Below are 19779 nucleotides of genomic sequence, written 5' to 3'. Positions count from 1 at the left end.
CAATCAAGGAACCATGGCAGGCGCAGGAACAGTAAAACTTCATTACTTTCCACTTGAGAGCTTTCCAGCAGGCATCACGGAAAGCTGGGCAGGCACTAGGCTAATAGGATTGCAGGGGGTGTGTTTAACCTACTTGCTAGAATGAACTATTTCCAGGCCCCTTAGAAGCTTCGTTTCTATGCAAACAATGGTTGTACAAATGAAAGGCTCTCTCATCTCTTCATTAAAGCGGATCCTCAAAGGATCAATTGCTACTTGAATCTTTTTCATTAGCCCAGAATGAGGTACTGTCTATATAAATGAAGACCTTTGCATGACAAGATGCTTTTTAAATAGGGTAGATTATAAAAGTTTGGTTCTGACAAGTCTTCCTCAGCAAATTCACTTGATGAATTTTGCCGAAGATGTGAGGCCACACACCCCTTTCTTCCCTCCTTCCCTCCCTTCCTCCTTTCTGGGTTTGGGGCCAGATCAAGGAGGGGCCTACAGTCAGACTGAGCTTGGGCTTGATCCTCCAGTGTATGGAAGCCACGGGAAGGTTTTAATTTGGGAAAGGACAGGCCAGATCCTCACTGTGAGAAGGTCGCTCTGGCAGCAGGGTGGGGAGGGGATAGACTGGAGGGCCTCAGGCAGGGAGACATGGCAAGAGTGAAGACAAAAGTGGAGCAGTTCCAGACAGAGCAGGGTCAGTAGAGTGGAGGGAAGGAGCTGACCACTGTGTCCTCTGTCCTGCCAGCTCCCATCCCCCGAAAGAAGATTAGAAGAAAAGAGGGTCAGAGGCAAATGTCATGCACACTTTTCTCTTAGAGAAATCCCATAGCCCCCACCCTTCCTCCCCAACCTTTTTATCCACATGGCCACACGATTCCCACAGGACTTGTTGTCTGGGCTTGGAGCTCACCGCGGATGGAGAGAAGCATTTTGATAGTAGGGATGGAGAGAAGCATTTTGATAGTAGGAATAACGTCATGGAGAATGAGCTCCTTCTCAAGGAAGCACCCCGAGCAGAGCGTGCAAAGGCAAAAAGCCATAAAAAGTGGAGAAGTCCTCACTGTAGAAAAGAGTTGAGCAACGTCTTCATGTTAAAATAAGCCCAGCCATGCCACTCCTTGGTATGAACCCAAGAGAGATGAAAGGATACGTTCATACAAAGACTTGTCCGCATAGGTTCATAGCAGCTTTATTTGTAATAGTCACATAGAAAGCAGCCCAAGCATCCATCAGCAGGTCAGTGGATGGATAGGAGGGGCTATGGCCACGCAATGGGAGGCCACTCAACCTTAAAAAGGAATGGACTATTGACAAAGGCAACAACATGAAAGAATCTCAAATAACAGTGATGAGTGAGAGAAATCCAACAAAAATAGGACATGCTCCGTGGTTCAATTTATATGAAACCCTGAAAACGTGATCCTAGAAAACAGTGGCGGAAAGGGAATCAATGGTTGCCTGGCATTGGCGGCAGAATGGGGGGATTACAGAAGGACACAAGGAAACTTTTGGGGGCGATATGTTCATCATCTTGATGGTGGCAATGGTTTCAAGGGTGTATACATATGGCAAAACCCATCGAATGTGTAAACTTTATGCACAGTTTACTGTTTGTCAATCAGACCTCAATAAATCTGTCAACAAATGTTTTGGTTAAAGGCAAGGATTCCAGGAGACATAGTGTAAGGGCAAACTAACCTAACACATTGCACTACCCCCAAGACATGGCAGGATGAGATCGGTGCTTGTTATGATGACCTTGATCCGGGGTCAACTTAACTAATGTTCAGCTGATTTCTCCTAGGAAGAAGGAGGCATATATGTAGACTCAACTAAAAAAAAGACACCTTTATAGTGATGCCTGACGGTCCCCAACTTACGATAGTTCGACTTAACAATGTTTCAACTTTACAATGGTGCAGAAGTGACATACATTCAGTAGAAACCGGGCTTCAAATTTTGAATTCTGGTCTTCTCCCGGGCTAGCCATACGCAGTGCCAGACTCTCTTATGATGCTGGGCAGGACAGCACGCTCCCCACCAGTCACAGGATCACGAGTGTAAACACAACCGATACATTTACAACCATGCTGTACCCAGGTAATGATTCTGTTTTTCACTTTCAGTATAGTGTCCAACAAATTGCATGAGATATTCAACACTTTAGTGTAAAATAGACTTTGTGTTCGATGATTTTACCCAACTATAGGCTAAGGGAAGTGTCCCGAGCACAGTTAAGGTAGGTGAGGCTAAGCTATGATATTCAGGAGGTTACGTGTATTAACTGCATTTTCGACTTATGGTATCCTCAATTTTCAACTAGTTTATCAGGATGTAACCTCATGGTAAACTGAGGAAGATCACTATTGTTCTGTCTTCTTCCACGTTAGGTACTCAACACCGTAAACATGGTAGATGCTTAATAGTTTGTTTTAAAATTTTAATACATTCATGGTGCAGGGGGAAAAAATCTGACAAGCACCTACAGCGTGCCAGGCTCTGCTCTGAGTGCATTTGCATGTCATTAATTTAGGTTTCAGGTCTCAGCAAAAGTCACTTACTGGATCATCTGATTTGCCGACAGTACAGGAAAAGTAACTCAGAGATCCGTTTCCTGTTTCATCCCAGCCCCACCCTCTGCTCCCAAGTCCACGATCTCCAGTCTGGGAGAATCTAGGACTCTTCCCAGTGGAAAGACAAAGTCAGGAAAGGAAAGATGATCAGAGGCTGTAGAGTCGTATCAGGTGTGGGGAACGTGAATACAACTGGCTCAGCAAACTCCAGGCATCAGAATTAAGGGGCCCACTGGAAGCTGGAAGAAGGGAATTTAGGAAAATAAAAGACCATCCCTTCTCCCAGCAGGGAGGAAACAGATGGCTCTCAAAACCTGGAGAGGTGGCAAGGCTCAAAACACAAAGATGCCCAAGAGCAGTGGAGGCAAATTCCAGTCCCAAGGGACTCAAATTAATTTGCTGGGAAAGGAAGATCTGACTTACAGCGTGGGGATGGCAGTGGGTTCCAAAGACCTCTCCCGGGCTCTGGCATCCATCAGGCTCGGTTTCGAATCACAGCACCCACCTGCTCACTCTGTGACCTCCTCACATTCCCTCTTCTCTGGGTGCCTCAGTTTCCTCATCTATACAATGGGGATAATAATATTATTATTGCTATAGAATACATACCAGAGCAGGTTTTATATACTGCATTATAATAGGGTAGTGTCAAGGATCCAGGGAGATAGGCTAAAATGCTTAACACGCCTCTCATTGTAAATCTCTATAAATATCAGCTCCTTCCAAAGGCTGTAATCCCACAAGGCAGATAGTATAACACCCAGTTATCAGATGGAGACACCGAAGCCCAAAGAAGCCCAAGGGCCTTACCCAACCTCCCGCAGCTAGTGAGGTGCAGAGCCCAGACCAGAGCCCAGGGCACCTAACTCCTGGCCCTGGTAGCTTCTGCCGCCCTCATTCATACAGTGAATATTCTCTGAGCACCTACCACGTGGCCAGGCTCGCCTTCAAGTAGCTCATATGCTTCTCTGGGAGGGAAGACAAAAGGGTACCAAGGTAGCGTGATATGGATAGGAGGTACTCCCAGACAGACACAGCCCTGGGGAGGTGGAGAGGGACTCTGTCTGCACAGGGAGCGGCAGGCAGTCAGGGCAGCCTGCCTGGCAGAGGCAGCATCTGAATGTAAAGCCTTAGGACCACTATGTATCTAGTGATTCTAGTCCATTGGACTTTCAAGCCACACCATTTTGGGCTAAGCCCTTGAATTATCCCACGTAATCTTCTCAATTATCTGATGGGGAGGGATCATAAATGGGGAAAGTGAGACTCAAATGCTAGGCTTTGAAAGATGGTTAGAGGCTTGCTGTGTAGATAAGCAAGGAAAAGTGGTCCAAGCAGAGGGAAGAGCCTGGGCAAGGAGGCCAGAGGCAGGAGACAAATCCTTGGCATCTCTGTGTCTACCCCTTCCCCCACCCCTAAGGCTCAGCACAGGGTGTGGTACACAGTAGGTGTAAATACTTGTGCTGAGTGTGGACAGCCTACAGTCCTGGCCCTGGGCCTTGTGAAGCCCCAGTGACCAGCTCTTGCCTGACCTCACCTGAGCCACGGGGACAGCCAGTGGGGTCTCCGCTATCTCTGTGCCCAGATTTTCAAAAACACGATTACTCGCCTGCCCTTCAGAACCGCTGTCAGTGTCGGTAAACTCCAGCTGCTAAAATGCATTACACTGAACTCGCCAGAAACCTTTGCCATTATTAATAGTTTATCGATTGCAGCCCCTGGCTGATGAGAGCAGGTCTCCTCACCCTCCGCCCCCTCGGGGCCCTGCTATCTGCGGAAGGCCTTCTAGCCAGCGTGCAGATCAATGCCACTCAAATCCGGAGAAACGGGGTCTCTGGGCCACTTAATCCACTTCAGAAGGATGACACTGAAGGCACAAGCTCAGACGAGGTGCTGAGAAGAGGCAGATTTGTCCAAATCAGAGCTGTGACTGGAAGCTCTTGGATCTGCAGACAAGAACCAGAATCTGCCTTGGGGTGGGGTGGGGGATGGGGGGCTGCATGGCTCGCAGCAGAGGGAGGCTCACACCATAGTCTCCTGGAAGGTCTCACCATCCACCCACTTAGCAACTATTGACTGAGTACCAGCCATGATGGCAAGCACTGGGCCAGGGCCTGGGATACACTGGTAAGCGAGCTGGATGCAGACCTTGCCTTCACGGATTTTATGGTGCACGGTGTGGGGGAGGAGGACATTCGTGAGTTACCAACATGTCATTAAGTTACAGTGTAGACAAGAACGTCTCAGGAGAGGCATGCAGAGACCTGCTGTATCAGTTAGCTATGGATACATAACAAGCAGTGCCAAATGAGGATGTTTAAAGCAATGTATTATAGCTCACGAGGTTGGGGTTGGCTAGGTTCAATCCCGAGTGTGGCCTTGGCTGGACCAGCTGGGCCAAGTGGGGCCTCCCTCCACTTGCTCTCAGCCTCCATCAGAGGCTTGTTCTCAGGACAGAGGCAGAGGGAGAGAGAGAGAATTCTTTTGAAACTTGGAATTTGCACATCATCACTTTCACCACATATTATTGGTCAAAGCAAGTCACGAGGCCAAGAATGGGGGAATAGACTCTACTTCTAGGTGAGAGGAACTATGAAGGCACTTTGCAAGATACAGGGAGGCTGTTAATCCAGGCCATCAATGCAATCAATCTACCACAGCCACCCGGTCCAGGTGGTCACTTTCTAAGTGACCTTTGTAACTTGAAGGATGTAGCCAGGGGAAGAAAATGCAACATTCTCAGGAAAACAGAATGTTGCAATCAAAAGTGCTGAATCAAAAAAGATGCTTGGCTCAATTCACCTAGGACTGTCACCTATGAGGGATCCTGGATGGGGTTCTGGAACAGAAAAAGGACATTAGTGGGAAAACGGGTGTAATTTGGATAAAGTCTGGAGTTGCGTTAATAGCGATGTATTAACACTGGTTCTTAGTCTGACAAGAGTACTATGGTCTTGTAAGGGTTAACAGTGGGGGAAATAGGGTGAGAGGTGTTTGGGGACTGTATTCTCTGTGCAACTTTTCTGTAAATTTAAAATAATTTAAAGTTTCTTTTTGAAAAAAAGGAACTTGGCACATTGGAGGAATGGAAAGATTGCCATTGTCGCTGGAGGATGGGGGAGCTGGGATATGGCAGGAACCAACTGTGCTGAGCCTTGTTGGCCCAGATAAGGATTCTGGTCTTTATTCAAAGAGCAGAGAGAAGCTTTTGAAGGGCTTTAGGTAGAGGAGTACCATTAATTCCATTTGCATTTGAAAAGATCTGCGGTCTACCTTGGTGCACAGATCAGGAGGGAGATTAGCAGGGGCAGAGAAACCAGTTAACTATTCATCCCATATTCCAGGTGAGAAAAGATGTTGACAGTGGAGATACAGGGGAGAGGATGGTTCAGGACATATTTAAGATGCAGAACATCCAGGACTTGGTCACTGACTGTGTTTGGGGATTATAGAAATGGGAGACATCAAGGATGGTGCCCGAAGTGTGGCTTGGACCTCTGGCGGAGAGCAGGACCATTCGTGGAGGAAGAAACATCCGAGGCTGTAGAAATAGTCCTAAGCAAAAAACCGCCTCCTTCATAAAGCACCAATCTAGATGTCCCCTGAGCTGTCTTCTATAGCACCCGTGTTGTGTCACCCAAACATATTGCTGGTTTTACTGTCACCAGAACATGAGTGTAGTGATTGCCTAAACACGTCACCTGTGTCCCTAGCACAGAAATACATCTTCTGCATATATCACCCTATGTGACGGTTACCTGTTCATTTCCACCTGTGTGTCAACCATGTCATTATCTGTAGCTGCCAGCTCCATGTGTCCCTGGAGCCTGTTTCTTCACAGAGCTGTCACCTGAGCATGTCACCTGTACACCTGTCACCTACGCAAGGCCTTTAAGAAAGTTGCCTCTATAACAGGCACCTATGAGTGTCACCTAAACATGTCACTCTAGATGACTGTCATTCAGCAGCCCTGCCCAGTAGAGAGGCTATTTTTTTTTCAGTCTAGCTGAGTTACAAACAAAGAAGATAGTTCCCAGAGGGGAGACAGTTCCCTGCTGCTTCCGCTGTCACGGTGTTCTTTTCTTCTGAGATGGGAGGCAGCATCTTCCCCACAAAGTTTCCTTGATGAAAAGCTTCCCGTTCCTTAAGTCCTTTTGTGACGGTCGGTAGACCAGATGTCAGCCTCTGTGTATTCTATGGAAATGAAGGTGTTTGTTTATGCTAATGTAAGCTGGGCGATGGGAGGGAAGGAGGCTCTGTTAGATGGGCGGGCTTCCTCCATGAGACCGGAGATGGAGAGAGAGAAGCTGGGCGCCCAGGTGTGTGTGTGTGTGGGCACGGAGGGTGGGGGACAGTGAGTCACAAGAAAAAGTAGCTGGAAGACAAAGATGGGGGTGGGGACAGCTGAAATGAAAGGAGAGAGGAGTGACTCTGAGGTTAGATTGCTCAGTAGAAACAGATGGAGAGAGAGGCTTAGCTGATGGAGAGGGAAATGTGTTAGCTATGGGGGTGGGTGCGAAGAGCAGAATTGAAGGAACCCCCCTTCTTGGCGGCAGGGCTGGTGCAGGCGTCCAGGCCTCCAGAGCCTGTGCTCTTAGCCAACGCCCTCGTCCTCCACCGGGGTTCTGATAGGACTGCTGGGCCAGTTTGGTGGGTAGAGCACTATGCTTGGCATTTACTAGGGTTCCATGAACATGAGCTTCTTCCCCCGGGTTTCTGCTGTGGCATGAGAACCTCCAAGACCCAGACACAGAGACCTCACTTTCTTTAAGTTGTGGCCAGAATAGGCTCCCCTTCGGCTGCATGATGAGGCCCAGAGAAGGCCGGGACTTGCTGGAGGCACACAGATTTCCCTGATGCAGCAACAACATAGCTTCTGAACTCCAGGTCAAGGCTCTTCCCCTTCAAAGTGTCCAGATCTCACTTACCAGGAATCCCCTCTCCCTCACAGGGCATCACAGGATCCAGGAACAACAGGTAACGGTCCTGCGACCATTTTAATGTGACATTCCTGCTCACAGAGGTGTTGCAGTAACATCATCACATTTAATCCTCACTGCAGTCCTGCAAAGCATCAGCTCCATATTCTAGATAAGAAATGGAGGCTCAGAGACAGCATGGCTTACACAAGGTCACACAGCGTACCAACAGTGGGGGCAGGATTTGAACTTGGCTCTCTCTAACCCAGTGTCAGAGAGGAGTGAGGAAAGAGCTGCCCCAGTGACATTTCCATGGAGAGAGAGAACAACAGACCAACTAATTTTTTTTTTTTTTTTTTTTTTTTTTGTGGTACACGGGCCTCTCACTGTTGTGGCCTCTCCCGTTGCGGAGCACAGGCTCCGGACGCGCAGGCTCAGCGGCCATGGCTCACGGGCCCAGCCGCTCCGCGGCATGTGGGATCCTCCCGGACCGGGGCACGAACCCGCGTCCCCTGCATCGGCAGGCGGACTCTCAACCACTGTGCCACCATTTTATCGTGGTCTGACCCTGTAGACCCTGTAGAAGGATCTAGAACAGAAATCATCAAACTACAGCCTGCAGCCTGTAAACCAAGAATTTTTTTACATTTTTAAATGGTTAGAAAAAACTGGAAAAAGAGAATAAGATTTCATGGCACATGAAATTGTATGAATACAAGATTTGATGATTATAGATAAAGTTTTATTGGAACACAGCCACGCTGGTTCACTTACTAAGGGGGGCTGCTTTTGCTCTACAAGAGCAGAGTTGAGTAGTTGTGACAGAGACTGTAAAAACAACAAAGCCTAAAATATTTACTCTTTATTTTTACTTTTTTATTTAAGACTTTTTTATGTGGAAAATTTTTAAAGTCTTTATTGAATTTAATACAATATTGCTTCTGTTTTTTTTTTTTTTTTTTTTTTTTTGGTTTTTTGGCTGCGAGGCATGTGGAATCTTAGCTCCCCGACCAGGGGTTGAACCCACACTCCTTGCATTGGAAGGTGACGTCTTAACCACTGGACTGCCAGGGAAGTCCCAATATTTTACCCTTTAGAGGACATGTCTGGAAGAAGGTTTGAGGGAGCGTCTCCTGTCCTCATGGGTCGCCTCCTCTGAGAAGGCCTCTTGACCACCTCGGGCAGAATCAGCTGCTCCCCGCTCACTCTACGCATGGATAAGCTCACCCTTTCCCATGGGATTTGGGGTTTTTTTTAATGAAATATAGTTGATTTACAATGTTGTGTTAGTTTCAGGTGTACAGCAAAGTGATTCAGTTTTATATAGATAGATAGATAGATAGATAGATAGATAGATAGATAGATAGATACTCTTTTTCAGATTCTTTTCCATTATAGGTTATTACAAGATATTGAATATAGTTCCTTGTGCTATACAGTAGGTCCTTGTTGGTAATCTATTTTATATATAGAAGTGTATATATGTTAATCCCAAACTCCTAATTTAACGCTCCCCCCACCTTTCCACTTGGGTAACCATAAATTTGTTTTCTGTGTGAGTCTATTTCTGTTTTGTAAATAAGTTCATTTGTGCATTTTTTTTTTTTTTTTTTTTTTTTTTGTGGTCCGCGGGTCTCTCACTGTTGTGGCCTCTCCTGTTGCAGAGCACAGGCTCCAGACGCGCAGGCTCAGCGGCCATGGCTCACGGGCCCAGCTGCTCCGCAGCATGTGGGATCTTCCCAGACCGGGGCACGAACCCGTGTCCCCTGCATTGGCAGGCGGACTCTAAACCACTGCGCCACCAGGGAAGCCCTGTATATCATTTTTTAGATTCCACATATAAGCAATACCATATGATATTTGACTTTGTCTTACTTCACTTAGTGTGATAATCTCTAGGTCTATCCATGTTGCTGCAAATGGCATTATTTCTTTTTTATGGCTGAGTAATATTCCATTGTGTGTGTGTGTGTGTGTGTGTGTGTGTGTGTGTGTGTGTATACACACACCACATTTTCTTTTTAACATCTTTATTGGAGTATAATTGCTTTACAATGGTGTGTTAGTTTCTGCTTTATAACAAAGTGAATCAGTTATACATATACATATGTTCCCATATCTCTTCCCTCTTGTGTCTCCCTCCCTCCCACCCTCCCTATCCCACCCCTCTAGGTGGTCACGAAACACCGAGCTGATCTCCCTGTGCTATGCGGCTGCTTCCCACTAGCTATCTATTTTACATTTGGTAGTGTATATATGTCCATGCCTCTCTCTCACTTTGTCCCAGCTTACCCTTCCCCCTCCCCGTATCCTCAAGTCCATTCTCTAGTAGGTCTGTGTCTTTATTCCCACTTTGCCCCTAGGTTCTTCATGACCATTTTTTTTGTGTTTTTTAGATTCCATATATATGTGTTAGCATACGGTATTTGTTTTTCTCTTTCTGACTTACTTCACTCTGTATGACAGACTCTAGGTCCATCCACCTCACTACAAATAACTCAATTTCGTTCCTTTTTATGGCTGAGTAGTATCCATTGTATATATGTGCCACATCTTCTTTATCCATGCATCCGATGATGGACATTAGGCTGCTTCCTTGTCCTGGCTGTTATGAATAGTGCTGTTATGAGCATTGGGGTGCGTGTATCTTTTGAATTATAGTTTTCTCTGGATATATGCCCAGGGCTGTGTTTTCTGGATCATGTGGCAACTCTATTTTTACTTTTTTAAGGAACCTCCATCCTGTTCTCCATAGTCCCATGGGATTTGGGGCATTGATCAGCTTCCCTGCCTCCTTATCCATCGGGATGGAGGGCGGTCCATGGAGACAAGAATTTTACTGTGTTTCTTCTCAAGTCTCCAGGGCCATGCATAAAGTGATAGCATGGCCGTGTGGAGAGAGGAATTCAGATTCCCATCCTGGCTCTTAATAGCCATGTGGGGGGGGCAATTGCATCCCCTCTGGAGTCTCAGTTTCCATGTTTATGAAATGGGAAGAGCAATTCCTGTGGCGGGGGCAGCTGTGAGGAATGAGTGAGCTGGTGGACTAGGTGACAGTTTTGAGCCTGAACCACATGACAGGCGCCTCAGTCCATGTCATCCTCAGGGGGGCCCCTGGGAGCGGGCACGTTACCATCCCTGGCTCAGCAGCTGAAAGGAGCACAGATTCAACTCTAGTTGAACACACAGCCCACACCTTCATCCTCTGAATCATCGGGCACAGGGCCTGGCATACAGTCGGTGTTCCATAAATGTTTCTTCTGCGCCCAGCACAGCACGTGGGCATTGCATGGTGGGTCCAGGAGCGTTGTTGACAGAAGGCTGGATGGTGGGGCTTTGGGGCTGGTTTACTGCAGCGCTGTGACTGCCAGCCCCAGGCCAGGGACCCTCATCCTGCGCCTCTGCTTCCCCGCAGGCTGCCCGAGGTCCGCATCTCTGACAACGGTCCTTACGAGTGCCACGTGGGCATCTACGACCGCGCTACGAGGGAGAAGGTGGTCCTGGCATCAGGCAACATCTTCCTCAACGTCATGGGTGAGTGCAGGGCTCTTGGCACTGGCGTCACTGTGTGCGTGCACGTGTGCCTGTGTGTGCGTGTGTGTGTGCGCACGTGCATACGTGTGTGTGTGTGTGCGCGTGCGTACCCACGCACACAGAGGGGCTGTACTGGGAAACTCCTGCTGTGCTGGCACTGGACCCTCTTCTCTCCCACCCTTGCCCTCGAGGGCAGGAGGCCAGCCATGCTGAGGTGTGACTGATGTGGCCTCTCAGGAACCCCTTCTCCTACCGGCACTGACACCCGGACCTGAGGAAGGCAGGGCTGTACCTCATCCCTGCAGCCTCACGGACCAGGCACTTTGAAGGGGCTCCGACATGTTGATTGGAATGCATGAGGGGCACTGAGACTTCCCGAGGGGTGGCAGCCTGCCGCAGCCTCTGGGCCTCAGTTTCCCCTTCTGTAAGATGGGAGTGGGATGCAGGCCTAGTGGATCACTCGTGGATCTCCTAGCCTCAGGCTCTGCGACCTGGTGAGGTCACGGGGAGAAAATACTGAGTTGCATGGGCACCTTTCCCAGGTGAAAGCCAGGAGCCACGTTCATGGAAGCACCTGTAGCAAAGTGCAGTGGGGGTGGGCACTCCCCCGGGGGGAGGACAATCCAGGAGCCTCCAGGGTGGGGGAGGGGGATTGAGACAGCATCTCAGTGACGATGCATACCTACTGCAGAGAGAATGTTCCCTCCCTGTGCCTCCCAAGCCTTTTCCAGGACATTGAAGCATCAGGGGACAAGTTAGAAAGCGTGCCGGACTGGATGTCAGGGTTCCTGTGTTCCCACCCTGTGTCTGTGCCTCCATTTCTACATCTGTAAAATGGGGATAAGAATACTAGTGCCTGTCTCTGGCTGGCTGTGTCCCCTTCCCAGCCCCGGTTTCCCCACTTGTAAAACAAAGCCTTTCTCCACGTGGTCTCAGAAGCCCCTTCCAGCGCTGACGTTCTTGCCGGGCACAATCTTGGGTTCTGGGTCAGCTCTGCTGCCAGAATTCTAGGCACTTGGCCTTGACTCCGGACTCTGTGTTCCCTGATTTTCTTATCAAATGATATTTATCAGGGAAACAAAGCTTGCCATACTCAGGCAGTCAATGAAAGCATAAAGGCCTCGTGGAAACCACTGCTTCTGAGGAAACGGGAATCCTCCAGAGGCCCGACCTCCAGAGGGATGTTGAATCCTGTAGTAGCGGCACGCGGTGTGTTCTGGCTTCCTGGGGGACAGGCCATGGCCAGGAGGTGGCAGTGCCAGGAAAACCTCCCCTCTTGCAGTCACCCGCCCACGGAACGGCTTCTGTAATACTTGGACAAGGAGTGTTCTTGGTACCCAGCCCTAGGCTGGTCACACCTGGGAAGCCGGTGCAGATGAAACTCGGTTTGCTCCATCAAGGGGCTCCCAGTCTGATGAGGGATGTGTACTCAATTGTTTATTCATCAGATATTTATTGAGCACCTACCACGTGCCAGGAAATGGCCATATACTTACAATAGGAAACATCTTTGTTCTTGGGAGTTTGTGTCCAGTGCGTGAGACAAACATAAAACACATGTGTAGATGGGTAAGTGAGGTGATTATGGATAGTGACAAACAATGGGAAGAAAATCACGCAGGGTAATGGGGTCAAGAGTGATACAGGGGAGGTGGCAGTCAGTTTAGGGAGAGGGCTCAGGGGAGGCCCCTGGAGGCCACGAGGTTAAGTGCTTTCCAGACCTATGTCATTTAGTCCTCACAGCCAACCCAAGAGGAGGTACTAGCACTATTATCCTTATTTTGCAGACATAGATATAGAGGCACAGAGAAAGCAAGCAACTTGCTTGAAGTCACACAGCAAGGATCACAAAACCTTCCTGTGAGATCAGGCTGCTTAGTGTTGAGGCCGGAACCCGGGTGTCTTGACTCCTGGGCCAGCTATGTTGCACGGATGGAGGCAGTGTAGAAGGTCCAGCTGAGGCTCTGCTCTCTGGTGCCTGTGAGCAGCCAGAGTCCTCAAAGCCACCTCTGCTACGAGGCGCACTCCTCCCCCATTCACCAAAGGCTCCTGAGCAGGTTACTGTCCCTCTGTGGCCTCGGTTTCCTCATCCGTACAATGAGGGTAGAACCAGGTAACCCTAAACCTCCTCTGCTAGTTCCAACTGAGGCACAAAGAGGTCTCGTGGGACCAGCCCGGCTTGCACAGCTGGCCTGACAATCCCAGCTGAAGGAGGTGGTGTGCAACCGGTAGGCTCCAAGGAGCAAGGGGCTTTGTGCTTCTGGGCTCCTCCCACAGGGAGGTGGCAGTCAATCCAGGGATGGGGCAGACAGCTCCCGGGATCCCACTTACCGAGCAGCAGGCTGAGGCTACCAGGAGGGACCAGAGAGGGGCAGGGCCAGGGATTCCACCCTCACCCACCCCAGCGCCCCCAGGAAGGCTCTGACCCCTAGAAGTTCAGCGCATCCCTGGGTGGGACTGTCCCTGGAATAGCAACCCCTCCCCATCTCAATCAGTCCTCTGACTGTCCCCAGTGCTCAGAGGTCACCGTGCTTGTCACTGGTCCCTACAGCCTAGCTGTCCCCTGATGGGTCAAGTCCACCGGTGCTTGCCACGCGGGCAGGACCTGATGCCTCGCCCCAGCATGGCATGTGCCTGACAGTGCGTGAGCTCCCAGCTCCATGCGCATTTTCTGACAGAATCCTGGCGACAGCCTGTGAGCTGGGAGATGTTATAATCCCCGTTATATGAGGGGAAATGACTTGTCTAGGGTCATAACAGCCATCTGAGGCCAAAGCCCATGGTCTAAACCAGTGGTTCACAAACTTGAATGAGCATCAGAATCGCCTGGAGGGCTTGTGAAGATACAGATTGCTGGGTCCCACCCCCAAAGCTCCTAATTCAGCAGATCTGGGGTGGGGCCCAGGAACCTGCATTTCTCACAAGTTCCCAGATGATGCTGATGCTACAGGTGCCAGGGCCACACTTTGAGAACCACTGGTCTAAACCTCTAAGTCTTCAAAAAATACTAATTCTGTATATCTCTCTATTGATATCTATATCATACATGCATCAACAGCCGTATCTATACTCTTATCTATATGCGAATGTATTTCTCCTTCCTCCTTCCAATTGTCACCTCACCCCAGACACAGGAGGATGCCCCATCTGCATACAAGTTAAGGACACACAGGTTTGGAGCTGAATCCCAGATCCACCATGCAACCTTGGATTCATTAGCTTCCCTGGGCCTCTGTCTCTCCATCTGTAAAATAGGGGTAAGGATGCCTCCTTCCTAGGATGATCGTGAGGTTTAAATTAGAAGAGGTTTGGGCTTCCCTGGTGGCGCAGTGGTTGCGAGTCCGCCTGCCGATGCAGGGGACGGGGGTTCGTGCCCCGGTCCGGGAAGATCCCACATGCCGCGGAACGGCTGGGCCCGTGAGCCATGGCCGCTGGGCCTGCGCGTCCGGAGCCTGTGCTCCGCAACGGGAGAGGCCACAACAGTGAGAGGCCCGCGTACCGCCAAAAAAAAAAAAAAAAAAATTAGAAAAGGTTTGCAAAACACCTAGCCCAGCACGAGGCAGCTAAGAGATTCAGTAAGCCAGATTTCACTGTCTTTATTAACATTGTCTCTGGCCTGCCTGCTCTTGGGCACGGCTGTGGCTGCCTCTTTCTTGCCCCTGGTTTCAGCCCTGGCACAGAGAAGAGCCATCCACTGTTCCTGACTCCAGGGAGCTTTAAGCCAGTCTGAGAAGTGAACGCTCACAGGTTTGTGCCCACTGGCTCCTTGGAAAGGGGGTCCAGTCCTGCCCTGTTTCTGGATGTCAGGGTGGCCGGCCTCTGTGTGACCATCCTCCTGTAAGTCTGCCTGTCCAGACATCACATGTCTAGGGGAGGAGCCAGGATACATCCCAAGTTTGAAAATGACAGCCACACTTCAGTCTTGGCCAGTTTGTGACAGTTCCACGGTGCTTCCCATAGAGTATTCCACCTGATCCTTAACCGCGGCCCCTCAGGGCCAGGATAACCATTATCCCCAGTTCCCAGATGAGAAGACTGAGGCTCAGGGAGAGGAAAGGATTGGCTCTGGGCCCCACAGGGCTGTGGCTGTCCCTGGCCCAGAGCAGCATGGCTTCTGAGGTTCAGCAAGGTCCGGACTGGTGAGGGGAGGGCTGGGAGAGACAGTGGGGCTGAGTATAAGGCAGTTGCCCGTGTAGTATCTCCCATAACCCCGGCGGCCACGTCAGCCCATGGGGCAGAAACTGCACTATGCCCACTGCACAGACCCAGGCACAGAGAAGGAAGTGGCTTACTTAGCCAAGGTTGGGAGGATTAAATGAGATGATGCATAGCACAGAATGTTCTGGGCCCACGCACAGGCCGAGTGACCCATAAATAGTGTCTCTCTACAAACTACTATATATAAAAGCGATGAAAAACAAGGTCCTACTGTACAGCACAGGGAACTATATTCAATATCCTGTAATAAACCAGATGGAAAAGAATATGAAAAAGAATATGTATAGATGTATAACCAAACCACTTTGCTGTACAGCAGAAATTAACACAACATGTAAATCAGGGAATTCCCTGGATGTCCAGTGGTTAGGACTCCACGCTTTCACTGCCCAGGGCCTGGGTTCAGTCCCTGGTCAGGGAACTGAGATCCCACAAGCCATGCAACACAGCCAAAATAATAATAATAATAATAATTTTTTTAAAAATCTCTAAAAAAACCATTGAAAATCAACTGTACTTCAAAATAATTAAATGAATAATAATATCTCTCACAACAAATAGTGATCATGTCAGTTAAAAATCAGGCACAATTAGAAAGGTTTAAAAATTGCCCCACCTCCCCCTTCCTCCCCCATGACCGTCTCCTTTAAATATATTTCAAGGCAGGTTTCAAAAATTAAAGTCAACTCGTGGTTTTGGCCTGTCTGTGGCATTGCATAGAAAGACCGTTTCTTGTCACACACACGCACACAGAGACCTTCCCTCCAGGTAAGTGGAGGTCATTGAAAGCTGGGGTCTCCTTTGGGCCTAAGCCCTTAGGTCTCCTAAGGGACCCTAAGGGCTGTGCAAGGAACAGTGGGGCAAGACGGCCCCTGTCCAATTTGGGGGTCAAAGGGAAACTTCCCAGGACAGTGGGGAGAGGGTAACCTAGAGGGTGGGGAGCGCCCAGGCCCCCACCTACATCAGAAGCACAGAGCAGGTCCGCCGGAGAACTGGGCACCCCAGCCCACTATCACCAAGCCTGCATCCTTCCAGAACATTCTAACGCGCTGTTTCCAGAGGCTTCTGGGTAGAGATCAAACTGCGAGTGCAGCTGTAATTTCACGCCTATAACATCCCTGCTCTGTGGTGGGGAAAGACATTTGGGAGCCCCATGGGTGACACCGAGGGTTCGTGCTACACACACTCATTAAAATGTTTTCATCCGAGCAGCAGATAAATTATAAGCCAGTTTGAAAGTTGCGTGCTGGGCCCCGGGAACGCACTGTGCACAGTCACAGAAGGCTCTCGGAGGCTCTTCTTAGGGGTGTGGGTTATGCGGGGAGCGTGTTCAGGCTGGGACGTTACAATCAATTACATGTTGAGAGGCCCAGATACTCCCACCTGCTGAAGCCAAAAGAGGGTGTTCTTTTGGTTTTGCCGCAAGACCAAGGCACAGGGTATCTTGGCCACCCTCACCGTGCAGAGTTGCCACTGAGGGGGCCTTTAACACAGAGCTAATAATCAAGGTCACTAGCCATCAAGCACGGCTATCTGCCCAGCCCTGTGTGCTGAGTATTCAATCCATGGTTCATCATGTGACCGTCATGAGCACCTCCCGATGCAGGCATTGTCACCCCCATTTTACAGATGAGGAAACGGAGGCTCTGAGAGTTTAAGGGGCTCACCCACACGAGTGCCAGAGCTGGGGCTCCCAGCAGGTCTGGCTAAGATCAGAGCTGGTGTTCCTAACAGCATCTCTGAGCTCCCAAGGGGAAACATCCCAACCTTTGGCACAAAAGCTGTTAGTGACACAAATGTCAAGCAAGCATGAGGGGGAGGAGGGAGCAGTGCAGAGTAGAGAGAGTGGGGACCTTGGGGAGACTGAGCCCCAACTGGGAGCACTTGGCACTCAAAACTCAGATGGCCAGTGGGGCTGCTGTCCCTCTAGGGGGCTTACAGGAGTCTGGGGGGAGGAAAAGCATGTCCATCAGTGCCCCCCCTTCTCCATTCCTGTGCCCCAGTCCCCGTGAGTGGTTCTCCCATCCGCTACTACCCAGCGCCCCCCTCACTACTAAGACCCTCTGAACGGAGCACTGAACTTGGAGTCCAGCCGACCTGGGTCCAAATCCAGGTCAGTGTCCACGTGTGACATGGACAGTCCAGTATCGAACTTTTCTGTCTGGTAAAAACAATATCAGAATGTCTTTTTGGTTGAAATATATTAGAAGATGACTTGGCTGTCCATACACACGGGCATTCTAAATCTCATTTATTCATTCATTCTTCATTCATTCATTTATTTACCAAATATTTATGGAGCACCTGGTACATTCAGGTGCTGTCGTATGCATGGGAACTCAGCTTCGGCGATTGGACAGACAAAATTCCACGTCCTCAAGGAACAGTCAGTGCAGGAAGCGAGGCAGACACAAACAAGTAGACAGCTGGGACCTGTGATATGTCAGAGGGTAGTCAAGCAAAGCAGAGGGAAGTGGGGCTATTGTGAACAAGGTGGACAGCGAGGCCTCTCTAAGAAGGTGACACTCAAAGAAGGTGAGGTCCGAGCCATGTGGGTTTCATGCCTTCATGCAACGAATTCCATGGCTACTTACTTATCCATCAGCTCCCCCGTGCCAAGCAGAGTTCTAGGTGCTGAGGACATGTCCCACTGAGGGATGTAGCTCATGGTACAGATGCAGAAGCAAGGTCTGGGGACTGTGCTGCATCCCCAGGGCTGCCCATCACACGTGATTATAATCTGGGGGCTTAAAGCGAAAGGAATGTATTGTCTCGCAGTTCTGGAGGCTAGAAGTCCAAAATGAAGGTGTCGGCAGGGCTATACTCCTTCTGACAGCTCTAGAGAAGGGTCCTTCCTTGCCTCTTCCAGCTTCTGGTGGTTGCCAGCAATTCTCACATCCTTGACCTGTAAACGCATCATTCCCATCTCTGCCTCCATCCTCACCTGGCGTTCGCCCTCTGTGCGTCTGTGTCCCTGTGTCCCAATTTCCCTCTCCTTGTAAGGACACAAGACAATGGATGAGGGCCCACCCTAATCCATTATGACCTCATTTTAACTTTACATCTGCAGAGACCCTATTTCCAAATAAGGTCCCATTCACAGGGTAAGGACTGCAACGTACGTTTTGGGGGGACACAATTAAACCCACAACAGAAACTGACCCAGGAGGGAGCAGGGCAGATTCACTGTCTGATTCCAAAGCCCATACTCTTGGCTCCCAACTACAAGAGTCACGGTTCATTGTGTGTTTGCTCACCTGCCACGCACCGTGCTAAGCTTTTCATAAGGGAACTTATTGAACAGTCACGACAGCTCTGGAAGGCAGGTACTGCCACTTCCCTTTTGACAGATGAAGAATCTGAGAGGTTACATCACTTACCCAGGCCACCCAGTCAGCTAGTGCCAGAGCAAGGGTAAATGCGTCCTGTACGCTTAACCACTCCCTCTACTAGACGTCACAGAGGATTGTTAAGCATTAGTAAAATGTTCTATCTTGGGATCCCTGTGTCTCTTCTGGAGGTTTCCAAGTGAGGTTGGCAGATAAAGGTAGAACTTTGCAACCCGAGGCCACAATGGCACCAAGCCACACTGTATGCTTTTCTACACCTGAGGCCAGGGGACGCGGAGAACAGTTGTTAATAAACTTCGCATAGCTTGCCTTTTTTTTTTCAGTGTGTTTTACTGAATTTTTATTAAGTGCATCTGGTGCTTTTTTTTCCCCCTTGTTTTTGTTTAAATTGATTTTTATTGCGGTAGAATTCACATAACTTATAATTCACTCATTTAAAGTACACGATTCAGTGGTTTTCTGGCCTGGCCTCGTGGAAATGGGCTCAGCCTCTGTCACCCCCCAGCCTGCCTGTAGGTCTCACCAGCCCCAGAGCGAGTTTCTTCTAATAGAATAAAATGGAGTACAGAAATAAACCCTGACATTGATAGTTAACTGATTCTCGACAAGGATGCCAAGACAATTCCATGAGGAAAGAAGAGTCTGTTCCAAAAAATGGTGCTGGGACAACCAGATAGCCACGTGCAAATAATAAAGGTAGACTTTCCCTAACACCGTGTACAAAACTTAACTCGAAATCCATCATCAACCTAAACATAAGAGTTAAAACTATAAAACTCTTAGAAGAAACACACAGGAGAAAATTGTGATTGTGATTCCATTGGTCTATCTATCTCCAGTGTGAGTTGCTTGCTCCCCTGCCGTGTGACTTTGGACCACAAGTTCATGGGAAGTTCTCCCGTGGCCAGTTCCTGGAACTTTCCCATTAGAAGAATCTCACCCTGGGGCTGGTGAGGGCTAAAAACATTCCTGGCAGGGTGACGAAGGCTGAGCCCACTTCCTTGAGGTCAGGACAGAATCTAGGATTTCTGGAGAGCTCTGAAGCTCTGCTTTATGAGATCAGATTCTTTTATTTTTTAAAGGTTACACTCCATTGATAGTTATTATAAAATATTGGCTATATTCCCCATGTTGTACAATGTACCCTTGTAGCTTATTTCTCCTTTTCTTAAACAATGTTTATTTGTATTGGGG

At 49.2% G+C, this 19779-nt stretch overlaps 1 protein-coding gene across 1 annotated transcript in view; it reads left to right on the top strand.

The window, feature by feature from the left end:
- Positions 1-19779, top strand: part of IGSF21 (immunoglobin superfamily member 21) — a gene marked incomplete at its 5' end in the record, with an annotated part of 244551 nt that overhangs the window by 192434 nt on the left and 32338 nt on the right. The window contains one exon of the mRNA XM_082657755.1: positions 10899-11017. Coding sequence (XP_082513881.1) covers positions 10899-11017 — 119 coding nt within the window. The remainder of the gene's footprint in view (positions 1-10898; positions 11018-19779) is intronic.

The sequence above is a fragment of the Grampus griseus genome, assembly GCF_964374135.1.
Source record: "Grampus griseus genome assembly, chromosome: 1".
Lineage (NCBI taxonomy): Eukaryota > Metazoa > Chordata > Mammalia > Artiodactyla > Delphinidae > Grampus > Grampus griseus.
The sequence above is the reverse complement of the archived record's forward strand: the minus strand, read 5'-3'. Positions and strand labels throughout refer to the sequence as shown.